The sequence below is a fragment of the Salmo trutta genome, chromosome 1 (genome assembly GCF_901001165.1).
Source record: "Salmo trutta chromosome 1, fSalTru1.1, whole genome shotgun sequence".
NCBI lineage: Eukaryota > Metazoa > Chordata > Actinopteri > Salmoniformes > Salmonidae > Salmo > Salmo trutta.
This window is the reverse complement of record NC_042957.1, coordinates 36,523,731-36,549,741: the sequence shown is the minus strand read 5'-3', so window position 1 is coordinate 36,549,741 and position 26,011 is coordinate 36,523,731. Positions and strand designations below refer to the sequence as shown.

The following is a 26,011-nucleotide window of genomic DNA, read 5'->3' as shown; positions in this document are numbered from 1 at the left end:
GATTTGATAAAGCAGTCTGACTGAGCGATGGTAGGCAGCAGCAGACTTGTAAGCATTCATTCAAACAGCCCTTCGCAATGCATTGCGCTGTTTATGACTTCAAGCCTGTCAACTCCCAAGATTAGGCTGGTGTAACCGATGTGAAATGGCTAGCTAGTAAGCGGGGTGTGCGCTAATAGTGTTTCAAACGTCACTCGCTCTGAGACTTGGAGTAGTTGTTTCCCCTTGCTCTACATGGGTAACACTGCTTCGAGGGTGGCTTTTGTCAATGTGTTCCTGGTTCGAGCCCAGGTTGGAGTGAGGAGAGGGACGGAAGCTATACTGTTTGTTACACTGGCAATACTAAAGTGCCTATAAGAACATCCAATAGTCAAAGGTATATGAAATACAAATCGTATAGAGAGAAATAGTCCTATAATTCCTATAATAACTACAACCTAAAACATCTTACCTGGGAATATTGAAGACTCATGTTAAAAGGAACCACCAGCTTTCATATGTTCTCATGTTCTGAGCAAGGAACTTAAACGTTAGCTTTCTTACATGGCACATATTGCACTTTTATTTTCTTCTCCAACACTTTGTTTTTGCATTATTTAAACCAAATTGAACATGTGTCATTATTTATTTGAGGCTAAATTGATTTTATTGATGTATTAAGTTAAAATAAGTGTTCATTCGGTATTGTTGTAATTGTCATAATTACAAATAAATAAAAAAATCGGCAGATTAATTGGTATCGGCTAATAATCGGTATCGGCGCTGAAAAATCATAATCGGCCGACCTCTAATATTTATGCATTTTATTTATCAGATGTGCATAGCATACAGAGAGCCTTTGAGCAGAAAATCATTGTTCAACAATTCTAAATGCAATTGTGTATTAAAATAGTTTTGTCTATTATTAAAAATAGCTAGTTTTGTTTTCAACTGGTAATTGAAGCGCGCTTCCCGTTCGCCATTCAAATGCATAGGTTACGTAAGGCAGGTTTCAGCGCGTCAAACACCACTTTTTTTCAATGAGCTGGAGGCAGTATGCATTTAGAAAACCATAGCGACTTAATTGTTTGAAACCTGAACGTTTTTACTCCATATTATGAGTCATTGCTTCTAAGTAGCCTAGGCGAAATTCAACCATATCCATGGAGGAAATTGTTTTATAAAGACTTCCATATGCCTTTGAAACCAGTAGCCTGTTTCTCTCATGTTCTGTGGCTTTTCAACTTCTTTCATTATCCGTTAGCAAAATTCACATTCTCATGTAGCTTACTGCCTTGTGCTCATTGCTGCGATAATGTTAAGAAATAGTTTATCAACATTTTAAGCTAATTGTTCTGGTCTGTTGCATCAGAATCATTGCTTTTTAAAGTTTATTTTAAATTTTTATGTAGCCTAGGCCTACTGGTTGTATGAATTTGGGATCTATTGTCCCACAACTGTCGCAGAGTCTGTTTGGGCTATTTCTTTATTGACAAGCGCACCAATAGAATAGGTCAACTTTTATACTATAAGGGATAGTAGATTGACATAGGCGGCGTGTCCATAATCTAGGGAAGCTTTCCCTAAATAAATTGAATTAAATTGCCCAAATTGTGGGCTCTACAATAACAGTACTGCCAATGGAAAAGGGCCCTTTTCCTTTCAGTCTACCTCAGACTAAGTCTTCATGTTTTGGGGATAGTGTCACACACTGGCTGAGAACAACAGTGGCAACTTTTTTTTTCAGTCATTTTACTTCCTTGCCAATGGTCAACATTTGCCAGTATGCTTAGAAGTGTATCTGATTTGTTAGAAAGGCTATTGGCTGGTTGTGATATTGCTTTCCAATATCCCTCACCTTTTTTAGTTGAAGGACATGTTTCAGTACATTTGTTCCAATGATCACATCATCAGTTTTCCCTGGCACAGCTAATACTGGCACCAGCATCTTGCAGTTCATTAATTCGATATGGAGCTCATATTCACATTTGGGATTGACCTGTTGCCCTCCCAATGACTACTACAGGAGTGGACATTTTCGAGCTTTCAGTTAAGACATGTTTTCGAAGTAATGTATGCTCAGCAGATTCAGTTAATGTACAGGCCATTGAACCACTAGCAATGAGTCCTCTTAGTTCTACTGAACCTTGCACAGTCACTGGTACATAGAACAGACTTTCATTGCCAGTTATTCTCTGAGTAGGTTGATATATCATGTTTTTGTTGTCTTGATTTTTCTCTTTGTATGAAGACAGTTCTATTTCAAGATCAGTTTCATTTATAGGGGCTGAGTTTTTAGCTGCACCTTTCCTCTCAAGATGCAGACCTATTAGTTTAAAGCTGGACCTTGATTTTGTGTCCGCTGCCCGACTGGTGCCTCTCTTCTAACCTACCGCTTTTGTGGGCAGTCTATGGTTTGATGGCCAGTATTGTGACATTTGAAGCACAAGCGGTCATTAAGACAGTGAGACCGAGTGGAGTGAGCCACATCTTTTATAAAGAGCACATGGGAAGGAGGGAGACAGCTGTGCAGTTCTGCTGGGCCCTCTTGTGGCGGGGCGAGCAGCGTTTTGGTTTATAATAAACCGTTCTAGCAGTGTTACAGGTTTTTGTCATTGCCACTCTGAACTCCTTGAACCGCTGAGGTAAGGACGGGGTGCTCTGAGCTCTCTTCTGTTTTTTGGATGTCTTCCTGGGGTGTCAATATGTTTTGTTTCCTCCTTGTAGCACATCTGTCATTTTGGTGGCTGTCTATCAATTCCTGAACTTCACCCACTGTCCATTTCTCCGTAGGCTTGCATCCGAATGCTGTGTACTGTCTTTGTAGACATTCATTAGCTAGATCTGCTACTCGGTTAAGGCACACCCAGTAGTCTAAGCTACTCTCCCCCTGATAAGGTTTGGTTTCATAAAAATCTTGAAGCGGCGTAGTAGAGGAGATGGCCTCACCAAAATGCTTTCAAAATACTGAAAATAACCTCAGGGTCTCTGCTGATGTTTACAAGGGGGTTGCTGTGATTCCTATCTTGACTAAATCCTTTGCCCTCCCCATTAACATTTCCATGATTTCATTACCTTGCTCTGGCATTTTGTAACCTTTCTTTACCAAGTAAGTCTTCATCATTTCCTGCCACTCTTACACAGTACATTTATCTGTTCCATCACCTCTGAAAGTGGGTGGCTCACGAATATCAGATTTCATGACAGTTTACCTTGTACCAGTCTGGCATGCACACTGGGACAGTGTTGGCGGCTACCTTGGATGGAGTGGTATTACTTGCTGACAGACTTGAAACAATACTGTTACCTATCTCTTGACCCATCTGTTTGACTAAATCAAGCATAAACCTCTGCTGCGTATGGTATTCATCATCATTGGAGTGATTATCATCTCCATCACTCTGACCTGTTGGTTGATCAATAACATCCTCTTGTTCATTTACTGACGTTACACCAGCACTCCCGGTAAAGCTATGCCCTACCATTCTAGCTATCTGAGCCCCCCTACCAATACTGGGGGTTACAGTATCACAGTTAACTCCCCTAGGATGTAAGTCCTCACTCACCAGTGTTGGAATCGGCTAAACTTTGAACATTAAGATATTAAATAAATGATAGATCAGAAGCATAGAATATAAGCAGTGAAAGAGACTGGGTTTTATTTCAGAAGTTAATGTTTCTCTGTAGAAAGACAGATGGCTTTGGAATGTGTTGAGTGGACAGGAGGAGATCAAAGGATTGCTATAGGGGAAGCAGATGGATATCTGTGGATTAGGCGAAGGAGGAGTTGAGGTCAGGAGGTCAGGTCAGATCCCCTGAAGGGAGTAATAAGGGTTGATTACTCTATTACCCTCTTACTGTGGAACCATAAGATGAGAGCAGTGTCTAAAGTGGGATATATATATATATATATATATTTGTGATGGTGAGATGTTTCTTTTTTCTTCTGAATACAGCTGTGTCGACCCTTTGGGAAGAATTAAACTTGGTTAAGCTTCTCTAGTGTCCGTGAGTTATTTACTCTGAAAAATAAGAACCTAACACCAGTAAAAGTGGTGGATTACCATTGGGCTTGACCAGAGTACCTGGATTTTTTGGTGTGGACATGTTATTCATGACGAATATTCAAGTTGACTGTCTCTTGACGTTAACGGCAGGTGTAGTTCTCTTCTCTGGAGCACTACTATATTCCCGGTGATTGGCGATGGCTGATCTTGTAGATCCGGGTCACGGCACCAATTTTGTGACCAACTTCACACAGCCCCCCCAGAAGAAAGGCACACACACCCACACTTCAGGTTGACTCGGGTTTTAATCTGCAGTAAAATATATCAAACAGTGATGACAGGCATTGACAGGACGGTCACAGCCACACGTTCACTGGTTAGGTAGGACACGAGATATCTTTCAGATTGGAGCAACAGTAGTGATACATACCCTCAATGTGAAGTGATATTATTTCATAAATACAGAGCACAAGTACAACCCTTTTTATATAAACCTTTTTAAAGTAATAAGAAAATAAACATTCACTTAATATTTCAATAAATCACCTGTTAGCAATAGCTAGCGTGACATTGTAGTGCAATGACCAACAGTGCAAGTTAGCTCGTCATTAACATGGCTAGCTAAGCCAGTAAAAACTTGGTTAACATGCCGAATTAGGTGTTAAATACATTAACCTCTCTAGGGTATGTGCACCTACTCAACAGCCAGTGGAATCCCGTGGCGCGATATTCAAATACCTTAGAAATGCTAATACTTCAATTTCTCAAACATATGACTATTTTACACCATTTTAAAGACAAGACTCTCGTTAATCTAACCACACTGTCCGATTTCAAAAAGGCTTTACAACGAAAGCAAAACATTAGATTATGTCAGCAGAGTACCCAGCCAGAAATAATCAGACACCCATTTTTCAAGCTAGCATATAATGTCACAAAAAACAAAACCAAAGCTAAATGCAGCACTAACCTTTGATGATCTTCATCAGATGACACTCCTAGGACATTATGTTATACAATACATGCATGTTTTGTTCAATCAAGTTCATATTTATATCAAAAACCAGCTTTTTACATTAGCATGTGATGCTCAGAACTAGCATACCCACCGCAAACTTCCGGTGAATTTACTAAATTACTCACGATAAACGTTCACAAAAAAAACTATTATTTTAAGAATTATAGATACAGAACTCCTTTATGCAATCGCGGTGTCCGATTTTAAAATAGCTTTTCGGCAAAAGCACATTTTGCAATATTCTGAGTAGATAGCTCGCCATCACGGCCTAGCTATTTTGACACCCACCAAGTTTGGCACTCACCAAACTCAGATTCACTATAAGAAAAATTGGATTACCTTTGCTGTTCTTCGTCAGAATGCACTCCCAGGACTTCTACTTCATCCACAAATGTTGTTTTGGTTCAAAATAATCCATAGTTATGTTCAAATATCCTCTCTTTTGTTTGTGCGTTCAAGACACTATCCGAAGTGTAAAGAAGGGTGACGCGCCCGGCACGTTTAGTGACAACATTTCTAAATATTCCATTACCGTACTTCGAAGCATGTCAACCGCTGTTTAAAATCAATTTTTACGCCATTTTTCTCGTAAAAAAGCGATAATATTCCGACCGGGAAACCGTGTTTTAGTTCAAAGAGAGAGAAAATAAAAACATGGGGTCGCCTCGTGCACGCGCCTCAGTCTCATTGTCCTCTGATAGACCACTTACCAAAGGCGCTAATGTTTTTCAGCCAGGGGCTGCAAAGACATCATTCAGCTTTTTCCCGGGTTCTGAGAGCCTATGGGAGCCGTAGGAAGTGTCACGTTACAGCAAAGATCCTACATTTTCAATAAAGAGAGTCAAGAAGCCCAAGGAATGGTCAGAGAGGGCACTTCCTGTACAGAATCTTCTCAGGTTTTTGCCTGCCATATGAGTTCTGTTATACTCAGACACAATTCAATCAGTTTTAGAAACTTTAGGGTGTTTTCTATCCAAAGCCAATAATTATATGCATATTCTAGTTTCTGGGCAGTAGTAATAACAAGATTAAATCGGGTACGTTTTTTTATCCGGCTGTGTAAATACTGCCCCCTAGCCCTAACAGGTTAACGTTACACCACACCCAATCTCTAGCCAGCTGTCCGCACCCGTACTAAATTGTCAAAAGCTCCCACCCTCATTTTCCAGTTGAGCACATGTAACAGTATAGGTTCCATCCCTCTCTTCACCCCAACCTGGGCTCGAACCAGGGACCCTTGCACACATCAACAACTGACACCCACGAAGCATCGTTACTCATTGCGCCACAAAAACCGCGGCCCTTGCAACGCAAGGGGAAACCCTACTTCAAGTCTCAGTGCGAGTGACGTCACTGATTGAAACGCTATTAGCGCGCACCACCGCTAACTAACTAGCCATTTCACATTGGTTACACACACACAGCGTTGCCACCTCGTTAACAATGAAGTGCCTTCAGAACGTATTCATACCTCTTGACTTATTCCACATTTTGTCGTGTTACAGCCTGATTAAATAAAATGTAAATCTCACTCATCTGCACATAATACCCAATAATGACAAAGTGAAAATATATTTTTAGACATTTCATTTTTTATTTCATTTTTTTTTTCATTTGATTTATATAACATACTTAGCACTTTGAAGGTGTGTAATATATGTTTATTAGAACACCTTGTTGGATGGGGATTTGAACAGACCTCCAGGCTGTGTAAGGGCTATTTGACTAAGAAGGAGAGATGGAGTGCTGCATCAGATGACCTGGCCTCCACAATCACCTGACCTCAACCCAATTGAGATGGTTTGGGATGAGTTGGACCGCAGAGGGAACTCAGTGGGAACTCCAAGTTTGTTGGAAAAGCATTCCAGATAAAGCTGGTTGAGAGAATGCCAAGAGTGTGCACAGCTGTCATCAAGGCAAAGGGTGGCTACTTTGAAGAATCTCAAATATAAAATATATTTTGATTTAACACTTTTTGGTTACTACAGGATTCCATATGTGTTATGTCATAGTTTGTCTTCACTATTATTCTACTATGTAGAAAATAGTAAAAATAAAGAAACCATTGAATGAGTAGGTGTCCAAACTTTTGACAGGTACTGTATATAAAATGCTTGTTATTGTACTCTTTGCTCGGCATCAGACAAATGTTGTGCTTCAGTTGCACTTCTAAACTCGGATGAGAATTCACCAACAGGCATTCTATCAGTAGACAGCGCTCTTACTGATGTGTAGCTACTTTTCTCCAGTACTTTTTGCTTGTAAATGTCCAAGCTCACCAAAAATGACTCAGTAGCTACTACTTGTGTAACTTTATGAGCTAGATTGCCGTTCTTTGTAATTTGTTTATTTTCATTTGCGCTCGTTAGCATATTTAGCTAGCAGTCTTCATATTGAAATCTGCTAATAGTTTGTGCAAATGTTGTTAGCAATCTGGCAACAGATGCCCAATTTGCTTTTTTTTGTGCCCCTTGTGTACTAAGACGGCAATACCGTATATCCCGCGATGAAAAAGGCCGGCATGACTATATGAAAATCTGGATACCGCCCTATCCTAGTAAATGGATGATTTGATATCCATCCGAGCCCACCGACATGTAGGACAATTAACTAGATCCTAGCACAGTTCTTTCAGAATGTGAATGTCATTCATGTTTTGTTTTTGTGTCGTTCACAGAATGGGACAAAGAAATCGTGGGACTTCATGCGAACTCATGACAGGTGAGCTTCTATCTGCTATTGACCCGTTTCATTGTTGATAAGAGAAACTCCGTGCTAGAGATTGTTCATGTGAGTACACCCAAACACACACTTGTTCAACTACCTCATTGCCCTCGCTGTCAGCTGAGAGGAGTCCCTAAAGGTCAGATGTGAAGACCTTCAAAACCCCACATGCCCCCCCTCCCAACACTTTCCTTTCACTTTGACTTGCTACCTAATAAACTAACAAAATATAATATTGAGGCCATTTCCTTGAACTTGGGAAAGCCCAGACAATTTCTCCCTTCAGTCAGTATAAGTTGACACTATTGTACCTAGGGACATTTTTGGCCGATACCGATATTTTCCTTGCCAAAAAACCCGATACCGATTTTATTAAAACATTTAGCGGCCTTTTAAGCATTCTAGTACAGTTAAATAGTTGAATCACACACACTGACCAAGAAGTTATTTTGTTGGCATTTACGTATATCCCCATTACCAGTAAAACATAATCAAAACCTATTTCTTTCATTTGCTGTGCTGTTTCGTTGTTCATTTGTTAAGTCGTTTCATTCTCAACCAAGATTTTATAGTACATGTCAAGCAGTGAAGTTTCAGCTTTGTCTGTAGCCTCTTTTCCTCGGTGCGCACTGTCACTGTGTCCATTTCCATCTTGTCCAGCTGTAGCTGTAACATTTCACGTAAACCCTGTTTCTTGGCTGCATCGAAGTAGCGGTCCTTGTAACTAGCATCGAACATGGTGGCGACACAGTAAAGCGGCTCAGAGAGAATGCCACCGACTCGCTTGTTCACAGCCTCCAGTAGAGTACATTTGCAAGTTTTAACCCCACGGTCTGTGTCGGCAGTTTTGTTGAGCAGGTGTTTCGTGAAGCTAATAGCAGTGACACCCATAGCAAGTAGCTCATGGATGTGCGTTTCAACAATACTGTGTAACTCCGGTAGTGCAACATCTGAAAAATAGCGCCTACTTGGTAGTGTGTTCCAGGGCTTGAGGTGCTCGACCAGTCGGCAAAAGCCAACATTATCCACGACAGAGAGCGGTTGATTGTCAAAGGCAATAAATTCCATTATCTTGGCGTTAATGGATTCCGCGTTTTGAGTTGTCTCGCTAAAATTCATCGCAAATTACAAAAGGTTTAAGAACAAATTTACTCACCTACTTCGGATATCCCAAAAAACAAATTCCAAGAATCTTTAAATAATATAAAGTCAACTTGGAAAATCATCAATCAACTGTTGGAATAGTTGTAGATGGAGTTCTTATTCATCTCAATTGTTGGAAATAAGACCTCCATCTACAACTATTCCATCTCAATTTTTGGAAATAAGACCTATTGTGTTCCTGATGTTATTTCATATGACTTTTCTGTAACTTTTTTGGTGAATGAGGGTTCCTCTGTCAAAGAAAATTGAGAATACTGATGGAAATCCCTTAGATTACATTAAGGGACATTTCCATTGTCTGTTTCCTTTTGATCTTCCTGATGTGATGGAGGTAATTGGTTACTTAAAGATTTCATCAAATGTTATTAGTCACTACTGTGATCGGACCAAGTCATTTGGTGTCACTCTAAAGCGGAAAGGTGGAATAAACGAGTCAAGAGTAGGTTTTCTTGATTCAACACAGTTCTCTATTGAGGGATTTCTAACAATGCAAACACTCCAACACAGTCAATGAGAATCTCCAATGGAACAACATACATCTTCTTTAGATGACACAGGATCACATTACGATTATCTTCAAACTATAACAACAATCACATATTCGTCACCATCTTAATGGATCTTCTTGGATAGCACCTCTCTCTCTGTAGCCATTCTCCAGAGATTATCTTCCTCCCCTCTTGCTGGTTCCATCCTCTCTCTTGTAGGGGAAAGAGAATCTCATTAGTACCGTCAGCTGTGCTTAATTGCCTCTGGTTACCTTGTCGGGTTACTATCCGTGAGCCCAGCCTGCCCTCTGGTGGTCCTTCCACACTACCCTAAACCGTACTTTGACATTCAGAGACTTGTCCTCTACTTTGCTTCATTTATCTTTGTCTCGATCCTGATTAGTCTCCCAGTCCCGGCCACTGAAAACCATCCCCAGAGCATGATGCTGCCACCACCATGCTTCACTGTAGGGATGGTGTCAGGTTTCTTCCAGACGTGACACTTGGCATTCATGCCAAATAATTCAAATAATCTTGGTTTCATCAGGCCAGAGAATCTGGTTTCTTATGTTCAGAGTCCTTTAGGTGCATTTTTGGCTAACACCAAGGGGGCTGTCGTGTACCTTTAAAAAAAAAAAAACAATTATAATAATTTAACTGAGTGGCTTCCATCTAGCCACACTACAATAAAGGCCTGATTGGTAGAGTGCTGCAGAGATGGTTTTCCTTCTGGAAGGTTCTCCCATCTCCACAGAGGAACTCTAGAGCTCTGCAGGGTGACCATCGGGTTCTTGGTCACCTCCCTGACCAATTGCTCAGTTTGGCAGGGCAGCCAGCTCTGTGAAGAGTCTTGGTGGTTCCAAACTTCTTCCATTTTAAGAATGATAGAGGCCACTGTGTTCTTGAACCTTCAATACTGTCAACAGTTTTTTGGTACCCTTCCCCAGATCTATGCCTTGATACAATCCTGTCTTGGAGCTCTACTGACAATTCCTTTGACCTCATGGCTTGGTTTTTGATCTGACCTACACTGTCAACCGTGGGACAGTGTAGGTCCCATGGGTTATTTTTATTTCACCTTTATTTAACCAGGTAGGCAAGTTGAGAACAAGTTCTCATTTACAACTGCGACCTGGCCAAGATAAAGCAAAGCAGTTCGACACATATAACAACAGAGTTACTCATGGAGTAAAAAAACATAGTCAATAATACAGTAGAAAAATGAGTCTATATACAATGTGAGCAAATGAGGTGAGATAAGGGAGGTAAAGGCAATAAATAGGCCATGGTGGCAAAGTAAATACAATATAGCAATTAAAACACTGGAATGGTAGATTTGACAGTAGATGAGTGTGCAAAGTAGAAATACTGGGGTGCAAAGGAGCTAAATTAATAAATACAGTAGGGGAAGAGGTAGTTGTTTGGGCTATTTATAGATGGGCTATGTACAGGTGCAGTGAGCTGCTCTGACAGCTGGTGCTTAAAGCTAGTGAGGGAGATAAGTGTTTCCAGTTTCAGAGATTTTTGTAGTTCATTCCAGTCATTGGCAGCAGAGAACTGGAAGGAGAGGTGGCCAAAGGAGGAATTGGCTTTGGGGGTGACAAGTGAGATATACCTGCTGGAACGTGTGCTACGGGCGGGTGCAGCTATGGTGACCAGCGAGCAGAGATAAGGCGGGACTTTACCTAGCAGGGTCTTGTAGATGACCTGGAGCCAGTGGGTTTGGCGACGAGTATGAAGCGAGGGTCGCAGTGGTGCGTAGTATATGGGGCTTTGGTGACAAAACGGATGGCAATGTGATAGACTGCATCCAGCTTGTTGAGTAGGGTATTGGAGGCTATTTTGTAAATTACATTGCCAAAGTCGAGGATCGGTAAGATGGTCAGTTTTAGGAGGGTATGTTTGGCAGCATGAGTGAAGGATGCTTTGTTGCGAAATAGGAAGCCAATTCTAGATTTAACTTTGGATTGGAGATGTTTTATGTGAGTCTGGAAGGAGAGTTTACAGTCTAGCCAGACACCTAGAATATGTGAACAACTACAAATACCTAAGTCAGAACCGTCCAGAGTAGTGATGCTGGACGGGCGGGCAGGTGCAGGCAGCGATCGGTTGAAGAGCATGCATTTAGTTTTACTTGTATTTAAGAGCAGTTGGAGGCCACGGAAGGAGAGTTGTATGGCATTGAAGCTCGTCTGGAGGGTTGTTAACAGTGTCCAAAGAAGGGCCAGAAGTTTACCGAACGGTATCGTCTGCGTAGAGGTGGATTAGAGACTCACCAGCAGCAAGAGCGACATCGGTGATATATACAGAGAAGAGTCGGCCCAAGAATTGAACCCTGTGGCACCCCCATAGAGGCTGCCAGAGGCCCGGACAACAGGCCCTCAGATTTGACACACTGAACTCTGTCGGAGAAGTAGTTGGTGAACCAGTCGAGGCAATCATTTGAGAAACCAAGGCTGTTGAGTCTGCCGATAAGAATGTGGTGATTGACAGAGTCGAAAGCCTTGGCCAGGTCAATGGATGCTAGAGGTCGACCGATTATGATTTTTCAACACCGATGCCGATTATTGGAGGACCAAAAAAGGCCGATACCGATTAATCGGCCTATTATTCGTATATTTTTTTGTATAATTTTTTTGTTGTTGTAGTACTGACAATTATAACAATACTGAATGAACACTTATTTTAACTTCATATAATACATAAATACTATCAATTTAGCCTCAAATAAATAATGAAACATGTTCAATTTGGTTTAAATAATGCAAAAACAAAAAAAGTAAAAGTGCAATATGTGCCATGTAAAAAAGCTAACGTTTAAGTTCCTTGCTCAGAACATGAGAACATATGAAAGCTGGTGGTTCCTTTTAACATGAGTCTTCAATATTCACAGGTAAGATGTTTTAGGTTGTAGTTATTATAGGAATTATAGGACTATTTCTCTCTATAGGATTTGTATTTCATATACCTTTGACTATTGGATGTTCTTATAGGCACTTTAGTATTGCCAGTGTAACAGTATAGCTTCCGTCCCTGTCCTCGCTCCTACCTGGGCTCGAACCAGGAACACATCAACAACAGCCACCCTCGAAGCAGCGTTACCCATGCAGAGCAAGGGGAAACAACTACTCCAAGTCTCAGAGCGAGTGACGTTTGAAACGCTATTAGCGCGCACCCGCTAACTAGCTAGCCATTTCACATCGGTTACACCAGCCTAATCTTGGGAGTTGATAGGCTTGAAGTCATAAACCGCTCAATGCTTGAAGAATTGCGAAGGGTTGCTGGCAAAACGCACGAAAGTGCTGTTTGAATGAACGCTTACGAGCCTCCTGGTGCCTACCACCGCTCAGTCAGACTGCTCTATCAAATCATAGACTTAATTATAATAAACACACAGAAATACGAGCCTTTGGTCATTAATATGGTCGAATCCGGAAACTATCATCTCAAAAACAAAACGTTTATTTTTTTCAGTGAAATACGGAACCGTTCCGTATTTTATCTAACGGTTGGCATCCCTAAGTCTAAATATTCCTCTTACATTGCACAACCTTCAATGTTATGTCATAATTACGTAAAATTCTGGCAGATTAGTTCGCAACGAGCCAGGCGGCCCACACTGTTGCTTATACCCTGACTCTGTGTGCAATGAACGCAAGAGAACTGACACAATTTCACCTGGTTAATATTGCCTGCTAACCTGGAGTTCTTCTGGCTAAATATGCAGGTTTAAAAATATATACTTCTGTGTATTGATTTTAAGAAAGGCATTGATGTTTATGGTTAGGTACAGTCGTGCAACGATTGTGCTTTTTTCGCAAATGCGCTTTTGTTAAATCATCCCCCGTTTGGCGAAGTTGGCTGTCTTTGTTAGGAAGAAATAGTGTTCGCAACGAGCCAGGCGGCCCAAACTGCTGCATATACCCTGACTCTGTTGCAGAGGTGACACATTTTTCCCTAGTTAAAAGAAATTCATGTTAGCAGGCAATATTAACTAAATATACAGGTTTAAAGATATATACTTGTGTATTGATTTTAAGAAAGACATTGATGTTTATGGTTAGGTACACGTTGGAGCAACGACAGTCCTTTTTCGAGAGAGCGCACCGCATTGATTATATGCAACGCAGGACAGGCTAGATAAACTAGTAATATCATCAACCATGTGTAGTTAACTAGTGATTATGATTGATTGATTGTTTTTTTATACGATCCGTTTAATGCTAGCTAGAAACTTACCTTGGCTTCTTACTGCAATCGCGTAACAGGCAGGCTCCTCGTGGAGTGCAATGTAAAGCAGGGGGTTAGAGCGTTGGACTAGTTAACCGTAAGGTTACAAGATTGAATCCCCAAGCTGACATGGTAAAAATATGTCGTTCTGCCCCTCAACAAGGCAGTTAACCCACCGTTCCTAGGCCGTCATTGAAAATAAGAATGTGTTCTTAACTGACTTGAAATCGGCCCTGATTAATCGGTCGACCTCGAATGAATACGGCTGCACAGTACTGTTTCTTATCGATGGCGGTTAAGATATCATTTAGGACCTTGAGCGTGGCTGAGGTGCACCCATGACCAGCTCTGAAACCAGATTGCATAGCGGAGAAGGTACGGTGGGATTCGAAATGGTCGGTGATCTGTTTGTTAACTTGGCTTACGAAGACCTTCGAAAGGCAGGGTAGGATAGATATAGGTCTGTAGCAGTTTGGGTTGCTCCCTGGTCCTCTCCTTTGAAGAGGGGGATGACAGCAGCTAACTGCATGTGTATATTGATTTCTAACTTCCCTGAAAAGTTCCATTTCACGGGGGCTGTTCGATGCTAATGCAGAACGCCACAGGATGTTTTTGTGTTGGTTAAGTGCAGTCAGGTCTGGAGAGAACCAAGGGCTATATCTGTTCCTGGTTCTAAATTTCTTGAATGGGGCATGCTTATTTAAGATGGTGAGGAAGGCATTTAAAAAACATAACCAGGCATCCTCTACTGGCGGGATGAGGTCGATATCCTTCCAGGATACCCGGGCCAGGTCGGTTAGAAAGGCCTGCTCGCTGAAGTGTTTCAGGGAGCATTTGATAGTGATGAGTGGAGGTCGTTTGACCGCTGACCCATTACGGATATAGGCAATAAGGCAGTGATCGCTGAGCTCTTGGTTGAAAACAGCAGAGGTGTATTTAGAGGGCAAGTTGGTTAGGATGATATCAATGAGCGTGCCCGTGTTTACGGCATTGGGGTTGTACTTGGTAGGTTCATTGATCATTTGTGTGAGATTGAGGGCATCAAGCTTAGATTTTAGGATGGCTGGGGTGTTAAATATGTCACAGTTTAGGTCACCTAGCAGCACGAGCTCTGAAGATAGATGGGGGACTATCAGTTTACATATGGTATCCAGAGCACAGCTGGGGGCAGAGGGTGGTCTATAGCAGGCGGCAACGGTGATTTTTGGTGGATTTTTAAAAGTAGAAGTTCAAATTGTTTGGGTGTAGACCTGGATAGTAGGACAGAACTCTGCAGGCTATCTCTGCAGTAGATTGCAACACCGCCCCCTTTGGCCGTTTTATCTTGTCCGAAAATGTTGTAGTTAGGGATGGAGATTTCAGAGTTATTAGTGGTCTTCCTAAGCCAGGATTCAGACATGGCTAAGACATCCGGGTTGGCAGAGTGTGCTAAAGCAGTGAATAAAACAAACTTAGGGAGGAGGCTTCTAATGTTAACATGCATGAAACCAAACAAAATCATGTCCAATGAATTGAATTTACCACAGGTGGACTACAATCAAGTTGTAGAAACATCTCAAGGATGATCAATGGAAACAGGATACAGTTGAGCTCACATCAAAGGGTCTGAATACTTATGTATTTCGGTTATTTTTAATACATTTGCAAAAATTTCTAGACCTGTTTCCGCTGTGTCATTGTGGGGTATTGTGTATAGATTGCTGAATATATATATATATCTATACATACACACACACACACACACACAGACAGTGGGGGTGAAAAAGTATTTGATCCCCTGCTGATTTTGTACGTTTGCTCACTTACAAAGAAATGATCAGTCTATAATTTTAATAGTAGGTTTATTTGAACAGTGAGAGAGAGAATAACAACAAAAAAATCCAGAAAAACACATGTTAAAAAAAAGGCCAGTTTTATTGCTGCTTTAATCAGGACTACAGCTTTCAGCTGTGCTAACATAATTGCAAAAGGGTTTTCTAATGATCAATTAGCCTTTTAAAATGATACACTTGGATTAGCTAGCACAACGTTCCTTTGGAACACAGGAGTGATGGTTGCTGATAATGGGCCTCTGTACGCCTATGTAGATATTCCATAAAAAATCTGCTGTTTCCAGCTACAATAGTCATTTACAACATCAACGTGTCTGCACTGTATTTCTGATCAATTTGATGGTATTTTAATGGATACATTTTGCTTTTCTTTCAAAAACAAGGACATTTCTATGTGACCCCCAAACCTTTGAACGTGTGTGTGTGTGTTAAAGCCTTATTCTAAAATGGATTAAACAGGAAAATGTGGAAAAAGTCAAGGGGTCTGATTACTTTCCAAAGGAACTGTATATAGGGAAAGGTGGAAACCTAGTCAGTTGTACTACTGAATGCATTCAACTCAAATATATCTTCCGCTTTTTAACCCAACCCCTCTGAATTCCCGAGAGGTGCGGGGGACTGCCTTAATCAACATCCACGTCTTCGGCACCTGGGGAACAGTTGGTTAACTGCTTTGCTCAGGGAGAGAACACACACTGAGTATACAAAACATTAAGAACACCTGCTCTTTCCATAACAGTGACCAGGTGAATCTGAAGCTATGATCCCTTATTGATGTCACTTGTTAAAGTCAGGTCAATCAATGTAGATGAAGGAGAGGATAATGATTTTTAAGCCTTGAAACAATTGAGACATGGAATGTGTGTGCCATTGAGGATGAATGAGCAAGACAAAAGATTTAAGTGCCTTTGAACAGGGTATGGTAGTAGGTGCCAGGCGCACTGGTTTGTGTCGTAAGCTACTTGGTTTTTAAAGCTAAACAGTTTCCTGTGTGTATCAAGAATGGTCCACCAGCCAACTTGACATAACTGTGGGAAGAATTGGAGTCAACATGGGCCAGCAACCTTGTGGAATGTTTTTGGCACCTTGTAGAGTCCATGCCCCAACGAATTGAAGCTTTTCTGAGGGCAAAAGTATGGGGGTGCAACTGAATATTAGGAAGGTGCTCCTGATATTTGGTATACTCGGTGTATGTGTATACTCGTACATACATGCATACATACATTGTACCAGTCAAAAGTTCAGACACGTCTACTCATTCCAGGGTTTTTCTTTATTTGTCCTTTTTTCTTCATTGTACAATAATGGTGAAGTCATCAAAACTATGAAATAACACATGCAATCATGTAAAATAGTGTTAAACATATCAAAAATATTTAAGGTTCTTCAAAGTAGCCACCCTTTGCCTTGATGACAGTTTTGCACACTCTTGGCATTCTCTCAACCAGCTTCATGAGGTTGTCACCTGGAATGCATTTAAATTAACAGGTGTGCCTTGTTCATTTGTGGAATTTCTTTCCTCCTTAATCTGTTTGAGCCAATCAGTTGTGTAGTGGTGGTATACAGAAGATATCCCTATTTGGTAAAATTCCAAGTCCATATTATGGCAAGAACAGCTCAAATAAGAAAAGAGAAACTACAGTCGATTACTTTCAGACATGAAGGTCAGTCAATGCGGAACATTTCAAGAACTTTGAAAGATCCTTCAAGTGCAGTCGCATAAACCATCAAGCACTATGATGAAACTGGCTCTCATGAGGACCGGCACAGCAAAGGAAGACCCAGAGTTACCTCTGCTGCAGAGGATATATTCGTTAGCACTACCAGTCTAAGAAATTGTAGCCCAAATAAAGTTCAAGTAACAGACACATCAACTGTTTGGAGTAGACTGTGTGAAACAGGCCTTCATGGTCGAATTGCTGCAAAGAAACCACTACTAAAGGAGACCAATAAGAAGAGACTTGCTTGGGCCAAGAAACACGAACAATGGACATTACTCTGGTGGAAATCTGGCCTTTTCTGAGGAGTCCAAATTTGAGATTTTTGGTTCCAACTACCATCACTTTGAGACGCAGATTAGGTGAACGGATGATCTCCGCATGTGTGGTTCCCACCGTGAAGCATGGAGGTGTGGGGGTGCTCGGCTGGTGACACTGTCAGATTTTTATTTAGAATTCAAGGCACACTTAACCAGCATGGCTACCACAGCGTTCTGCAGCGATACGCCATCCCATCTGGTTTGCGCTTAGTGGCACTATCATTTGTTTTTCAACATGATAACAACCCAACACACCTCCAGGCTGTGTAAGGGCTATTTGACCAAGGAGAGTGATGGAGTGCTGCATCACATGACCTGGCCTCCACAATCACCCGTCCTCAACCCAATTGAGATGGTTTGGGATGAGTTGGACCGTAGAGTGAAGGAAAAGCAGTCAACAAGTGCTCAGCATATGTGGGAACTCCTTCAAGACTGTTGGAAAAGCATTCCAGGTGAAGCTGGTTGAGAGAATGCCAAGGGTGGCTACTTAATCAAATCAAAATGTATTTGAGATTCTAACTTTTTTTGTTGGTTACTACATGATTCCATATGTGTTCATAGTTTTACAAAGTCTACAATGTAAAAATAAAGAAACCCTTGAATGAGTAGGTGTCAACTTTTTACTGGTACTGTATGTATATTATTTTACACATTCAACCTCTTTATTTTTGTTGGTACAAAACTACCTCCATACTTCCATTCATTTGTATGGGTTGCCTTCAGACCAGTTCCGTGACACTTGTGGCAGTCGTAGAGCAAAATAGAGCACACCATCGCAATCGTGAGAGTCTCCCCTTTCCATAGAGTGGCTAAACCGTTCGGATGCTACAGACGTTTGAGAGAATACGATTTTCGGGATGTCTCATGGTCTGACCATCACCGTAGTAGCTTGGTCACCTTCCACCGCAGATGCGGAAAGTCGACATAGGCGGATGCGGTGGATTGAGAGACAGCCCATGCTGAACTGATGGATTATGATGGATTTTTTGTATCATGTTACTTAGATTGACACACAGCTGTATCAATAGACTCTTAAGGGTTAACTTTGAGGCTAGTTGGACGCTTGCGTCCCACCCACCGTGCAGCCAGTGAAAAAATCTGAGCGCCAAATTCAAAAACAACTGTCATAATTCAAATTTCTCAAACATACAACTATTTTACACCATTTTATAGATAAACATCTCCTTAATCCAACCACGTTGTCCGATTTCAAAAAGGCTTTGCAGGCGAAAGCATAAAGTTAGATTGTTAGGACAGTACATAGACAAAACATTACACACAGCCATTTTCAATGCAAGGACAAGTGTCACCAAAAGCAGAAAACCAGATAAAATGATGCACTAACCTTTGACAATCTTCATCAGATGACACTCCTAGGACATTATGTTAGAACAAAAAATGCATGTATTATCAAGTTCATATTTATATCCAAAAACCCCATTTTACATTAGCGCGTGACGTTCAGAAAATGTATTTCCCCCAAAACTACCGGTGAATCAGCACAATAATCTACAAAAATACTCGTCATAAACGTTGATGAAATATTAAACTGTTATTGAAAGAATTATAAATTAACATCTCCTGAATGCAACCGCATTGACAGATTTCAAAATAACTTTACTGGGAAAGCACACTTTGCAATCTGAGTACTGCGCTCAGAAAAATACATCAGGCAATTACAGATACCCGCCATTTTGGAGTCATCTAAATGCATAAATAGCATTATAAATATTCACTTACCTTTAATAATCTTCATCAGAAGGCACTTGCAGGAATCCCAGGTCCACAATAAATGTTGTTTTGTTAGATAAAGTTCATAATATATGTCCAAATAACTCCATGTTTGCACGTTCAGTAAGCTACTCAAAATGTCACGACGAAAAGTCAAAAAAAGTTATTTACGTTCGTTCAAACATATCAAACGTTGTATAACATCAATCTTTAGGGCCTTTTTCAATCAGAAATTCAGTAATTTTCCAACCGCACGATTCCAGTGTCTTGAAAAACGTTTTGGAACACAGCTAACTCTCGCGTGAATGTGCGCAAATGAACTGATGCCCTTCCCTGGGTCACCAACTTCCAACTTCCTTTGTTGGCTCTCTGTTCACCATAGAAGCCTCAAACAACTTTCTAAAGACTGTTGACATCTAGTGGAAGCCTTAGAAAGTGCAAAATAAACCCTAACTCACTGTGTGTTCGATAGGCAGGGACTTGAAAGAACTACAGGAACCAGATTTTCATTTCCTGCTTGTACTTTTCTCAGGTTTTTGCCATGCATATGAGTTCTGTTATACTCACAGACATCATTTAAACAGTTTCGGAAATTTTTGAGTGTTTTCTATCCAAATCTACTAATAACTTGCAAATATTTGACTCTGGGCCCGAGTATTAGGCCGTTTACTCTGGACACGCTTTTCATCCGAAATCAAAAATACTGCCCCCATACCTTGACAGGTTAACCTCTATGGGCTAGGTGGGACGCTTGACTCAACAGCCAGTGTAATCCCGTGGCGCGATATTCAAATACCTTAGAAATGCTATTACTTCAATTTCTCAAACATATGACTATTTTACACCATTTTAAAGACAAGACTCTCGTTAATCTAACCACACTGTCCGATTTCAAAAAGGCTTTACAACGAAAGCAAAACATTAGATTATGTCAGCAGAGTACCCAGCCAGAAATAATCAGACACCCATTTTTCAAGCTAGCATATAATGTCACATAAACCCAAACCACAGCTAAATGCAGCACTAACCTTTGATGATCTTCATCAGATGACACACCTAGGACATTATGTTATGCAATACATGCATGTTTTGTTCAATCAAGTTCATATTTATATCAAAAACCAGCTTTTTACATTAGCATGTGACTAGCATTCCTACCGAACACTTCCGGTGAATTTACTAAATTACTCACGATAAATGTTCACAAAAAACATAATTATTTGAAGAATTATAGATACAGAACTCCTATATGCACTCGCTATGTCCGATTTTTAAAATAGCTTTTCGGTGAAAGCACATTTTGCAATATTCTAAGTAGATAGCCCGGCATCACAGGGCTAGCTATTTAGACACCCACCAAGTTTTTAGCCTTCACCAAAGTCAGATTTACTATAAGAAAAATGTTATTACCTTTGCTGTTCTTCGTCAGAATGCACTCCCAGGACTTCTACTTCAATAACAAATGTTGGTTTGGTCCCAAATAATTCATTGTTATATCCAAATAGCGGCGTTTTGTTCGTGCGTTCAAGACACTATCCGAAGGGTAAATAAGGGTGACGCGCCCAACGCGTTTCGTGACAAAAAATGTCTAAATATTCCATTACCGTACTTCGAAGCATGTCAACCGCTGTTTAAAATCAATTTTTATGCCAGTTTTCTCGTAAAAACGCGATAATATTCCGACCGGGAGTGGTTGTTTTCGTTCAAAGAGAGAGAAAGTAAACATGGTGTCAGCTCGGGCACGCGCGCCCCAGTCCCATTGTTCTCAGATCGACCACTTACAAAATGCGCTAATGTTTTTCAGCCAGGGCCTGCAAAGCCACCATTCAGCTTTCTGGCGCCTTCTGAGAGCCTATGGGAGCGTTAGAAAATGTCACGTCATGCCAGAGATCCCCTGTTTTGGTTAGAGATGATCAAGAAGGCCATGAAATTGTCAGAGAGAGCGCTTCCTGTTTGGAATCTTCTCAGGTTTTGGCCTGCCAAATGAGTTCTGTTATACTCACAGACACCATTCAAACAGTTTTAGAAACTTTAGGGTGTTTTCCATCCAAATCAAACAATTATATGCATATTCTAGTTACTGGGTAGGAGTAGTAACCAGATTAAATCGGGTACGTTTTTTATCTGGCCGTGCAAATACTGCCCCCTAGCCCCAACAGGTTAAACACTATTGCAACCTGGAGATCCTCCACTCAGCATAGTGACCTACAAATACATTTGTCAAATGCAACTTAAAAGCCATACCTCACTGAAATGATATACCATACTCTTATCAAATCAACTAATTTTCATCTGGTATTTGAATAGGTCGAGGATCAATAAAGTTAGCTTTTATGCTATTTCTGACCTAGCAGCTTAGCATGCTAATCTTTTTTAATTTAGCTATCTCCTTTTGTTTGCCTTTCGGGAGACAGGCTAGCTACCGGTATGTGGCTTGCTGTCCTGTGTCACCCCTCTGTTACAATCCCATTTTTCAGAGGCCTTTAAAGCGTGTGTCAAACTCAAGGCCCACAGGGTGGATCCGGCCCATTAAATCCGGTCCATGGATGGTTTGAGTTGGATGTCTTCAAAGATCCATTAATCGAGACCCGATCCGGGACCCATAATTCTAAATAATGTCACTTGTCTGGGTCGGATCTGATATGATTGTCATGGGTCTGGGGTGTGTCATTTTAACCGACTTGTCCGGAAAGACCCGTATAGATTCAAATGTGACTGCTGCAGTAGAAAGAGAGAAATCGTATTATTCATACTGCTGCTCTTTTCACGGGAGTGGCGCGTGTAGCTTATTGGCCAATCATAAGTCATCAAAGAGGCAATGGGCTATAGTCATGAAGCCTCCATTTGTGGCAAAAGTTAGATATCTAACCAATGGAAGATGGAATTAAAAAGACATAATTAAAAGAGAAGGATAGGCTACAACTACCTAGAGATAACAGGTAGGCTGCTGCTTAATATTTTGAATGGATGTTAAAGGAATTTTATATCTTGATGATAATAATCAATATTCGCCTTGACTAATGCCCAAGGTTTGTAAGACAATGGGTTAAAATAATTAGGCAAGGACTCAGCTTTCTGCAAAAGGTTTCTGTAGCTTTATTCAGAGAACGTTCTGGCGTCAGGATAACAAAACAGTCAATATATAGTTCTTGCTTACTTACGCACATGCATTTACACACAAGCTGTTGGTGACCTGCAACCCCCATTGACTTCTCACGCTGTTATCACCTTCTGGCTCAGCCTGTTCCTTTCCTTCAAGGTTAGGAACTCTTTGAAGTTGTACTCCCTTGACCATCTGTTTCTGTAGCTCTCTATACTAATTGCATACACACATTTCTTTCCCTCTCCAGTGGTTCCTGGACTTTCCGGAACTAATCAGACCAATCGATCCCTACATTGATCATTACATTGATTATTCATTAACCATGCTGTATGACTAATAATTCATCATGGTTTATTGATTCATTTACCTTTATTAGATAATTCTCTTATCAATGGAGTTGTTGTTATTTGTGAATAGGAATAGGGAGTGCATGCAGTCTCAATTAGCCATCTTAACTAGCTCTTCCCGGTTTGATGCTGTCAAGACAGGTACTACGTAATCACAGATAAATAACCTAGCTATGGCGGCTATTAGTCTACTACAGAGCGAGTCAGCTTGGTTGATTGCTGTCTCTCCCGCCTTCCTCCCAGTGTCACTCGCTCACAGTAGCACTGGCCCGTCCCCCACCTGCTAGATCGACACCTCTCTCTACCCCTCTCCCTCGCGCTTTATCAGCTCCGGTTAATAAAGTAGCTTACAAATGTACTTTGCTGCTTCCCTCACTTGGATCAGGCCAGGTCTGGATCCACCCAGGTCTATATAGAACTTGTTCAGTCATTTGACAATAATTAGCATTAATGTCAGTTGCAATAGTGTCTTTATTAGCCCTTCTTACACTGGGTGAATGCATTTTGAGCGTGGGTATAAAGTAACTTCTAATGAGTTATACCAGTCTTTAAAGGCTTTCATGTTTTACAGTCTCCTATGGGGCTATAGTGGTTAACAATCAACTTCATAATTATAACCTAAACAGGCAAATTTAAGTTAAGAGTAAATGTGTTTGGGGTATAAATGTAAAGAATTGGAGGATGTGAATTGGATTTTAATATTTTTGATGTGTAAATTGATGCATGTTTGATGTGTGTATGAAGTTATATGTCACTCTTAAAGGGAGTGCTCCTAATCTCAGCTTGTTACCTGTATAAAAGACACCTGTCCACAGAAGCAATCAATCAATCAGATTCCAAACTCTCCTCCATGGCCAAGACCAAAGAGCTCTCCAAAGATGTCAGGGACAAGATTGTAGACCTACACAAGGCTGGAATGGGCTACAAGACCATCGCCAAGCAGCTTGGTGAGAAGGTGACAACATTTGGTGCGATTATTCGCAGATGGAAAAAAACACGAAAGAACTGTCAATATCCCTCGGCCTGGGGCTCCATGCAAGATCTCACCTCGTGGAGTTGCAATGATCATGAGAACGGTGAGGAATCAGCCCAGAACTACACAGGAGGATCTTGTCAATGATCAAGGCAGCTGGGACCATAGTCACCAAGAAAACAATTGGTAACACACTACGCCGTGAAGGACTGAAATCCTGCAGCGCCCGCAAGGTCCCCCTGCTCAAGAAAGCACATATACATGCCCGTCTGAAGTTTGCCAATGAACATCTGAATGATTCAAAGGACAACTGGGTGAAAGTGTTGTGGTCAGATGAGACCAAAATGGAGCTCTTTGGCATCAACTCAACTCGCCGTGTTTGGAGGAGGAGGAATGCTGCCTATGACCCCAAGAACACCATCCCCACCTTCAAACATGGAGGTGGAAACATTATGCTTTGGGGGTGTTTTTCTGCTAAGGGGACAGGACATCTTCACCGCATAAAAGGGACGATGGACGGGGCCATGTGCTGTCAAATCTTGGGTGAGAACCTCCTTCCCTCAGCCAGGGCATTGAAAATGGGTCGTGGATGGGTGTTCCAGCATGACAATGACCCAAAACACACAGCCAAGGCAACAAAGGAGTGGCTCAAGAAGAAGCACATTAAGGTCCTGGAGTGGCCTAGCCAGTCTCCAGACCTTAATCCCATAGAAAATCTGTGGAGGGAGCTGAAGGTTCGAGTTGCCAAACGTCAGCCTCGAAACCTTGGAGAAGATCGGCAAAGAGGAGTGGGACAAAATCCTTCCTGAGATGTGTGCAAACCTGGTGGCCTACTACAAGAAACGTCTGACCTCTGTGATTGCCAACAAGGGTTTTGCCACCAAGTACTAAGTCATGCTTTGCAGAGTGGTCAAATACTTATTTCCCTCATTAAAATGCAAATCATTTTATAACATTTTTGACATACATTTTTCTGGATTTCTTTGTTGTTGTTCTGTCTCTCACTGTTCAAATAAACCTACCATTAAAATTATAGACTGATCATTTCTTTGTCAGTGGGAAAACATACAAAATCAGCAGGGGATCAAATAATTTTTTCACTCACTGTATCAATACACCCAGTCACTACTAAGATCCAGGTGTCCTAACTGAGTTGCCATAGAGGAGGGAAACCGTTAAGGGGTTTTACTGAGGCCAATGATGACTTTAAAACAGAGTTTATTGGCTGTGATGGGAGAAAATTGAGGATGGATCATCAACATTGTAGTTACTCCACAATACTGACCGAATTGACAGTGAAAAGGAAGCCTGAACAAAATAAAACATATTCCAAAACATGCATCCTGTTTTTGCCGTAAGGCACTACAGTAAAACTGCAACAAATGTGACAAAGAATATCCTGAATACAAAGCGTTGTTTGGGGAAACCACTACACATCACTGAGTACCATTCTTCATATTTTCAAGCATGGTGGTGGCTGCATCATGCTATGGGTATGCTTGTCATTGACAAGGACTAGGGAGTGTTTTTTTGCAAAAAGAAACCGACTAGAGCTAAGCGAAGGAGAACTCTTAGAGAATAACCTGGTTCAGTTTGCTTTCCAACAGACACTGAGAGAAAGTCACCTTTCAGCATGCCAATAACCTAAAATATAATGCCAAATATACACTGGAGTTGCTTACCAAGATGCTGTAACAAAACAAAATGTATAAGTCAAAGGGGATGAATGCTTTCTGAAGGCACTGTATATACTTTCGGAAAAATAATTATTTGGTCATGTTTCTAAAGGTATTGGGTAACTGATTATTTTAATGTTTTTCAATGAACACAATAGCATTATCCTGATTTTCTTACTGTAGGCGATCTGCTACCGTGTGCATGGAACAGCAGTTATTCTGGGGAAAAGGGATATTTTGAAATGGAGCTAAATGTTACAGGTCCCAGTTTTGGGACTGGTGTGGCAGATAATAGTTCCTGTCACACAGGATAAATGATGAAACAGGAGAATGTGGCTTCTCTTTCAAAGGTTCTCTCAATTATTTTATTCAACTTTCTCTAGTGCAAACTGTCTTTTTGTCTTTTCATTGTATTTCAATGTGTTCTTGTTTTTTGTCTTTAAAGTGTATTTGATCTCACAAATCCCTGACATATTACTTCATACACACATCAAACATGCATCAATTTACACATCAAAAATATTAAAATCCAATTCACATCCTCCAATTCTTTACATTTATACCCCAAACACATTTACTCTTAACTTAAATTTGCCTGTTTAGGTTATAATTATGAAGTTGATTGTTAACCACTATAGCCCCACAATGTAAATCAAATTAGCATATTTTCAAGTTTGTGCCCTTCTGTAGCTACATTAGGA

General features: G+C 40.9%; 1 protein-coding gene across 2 annotated transcripts in view; it reads left to right on the top strand.

Moving 5' to 3' along the window:
* LOC115195207 (uridine diphosphate glucose pyrophosphatase-like) overlaps positions 1–26,011 on the top strand; it is a 51,890-nt gene that overhangs the window by 3,951 nt on the left and 21,928 nt on the right. For both annotated transcript variants that reach the window (XM_029754997.1, XM_029754994.1), the window contains exon 2: positions 7,682–7,725. In XM_029754997.1, coding sequence (XP_029610857.1) covers positions 7,709–7,725 — 17 coding nt within the window. In that variant the 5' untranslated portion in view covers positions 7,682–7,708. The remainder of the gene's footprint in view (positions 1–7,681; positions 7,726–26,011) is intronic.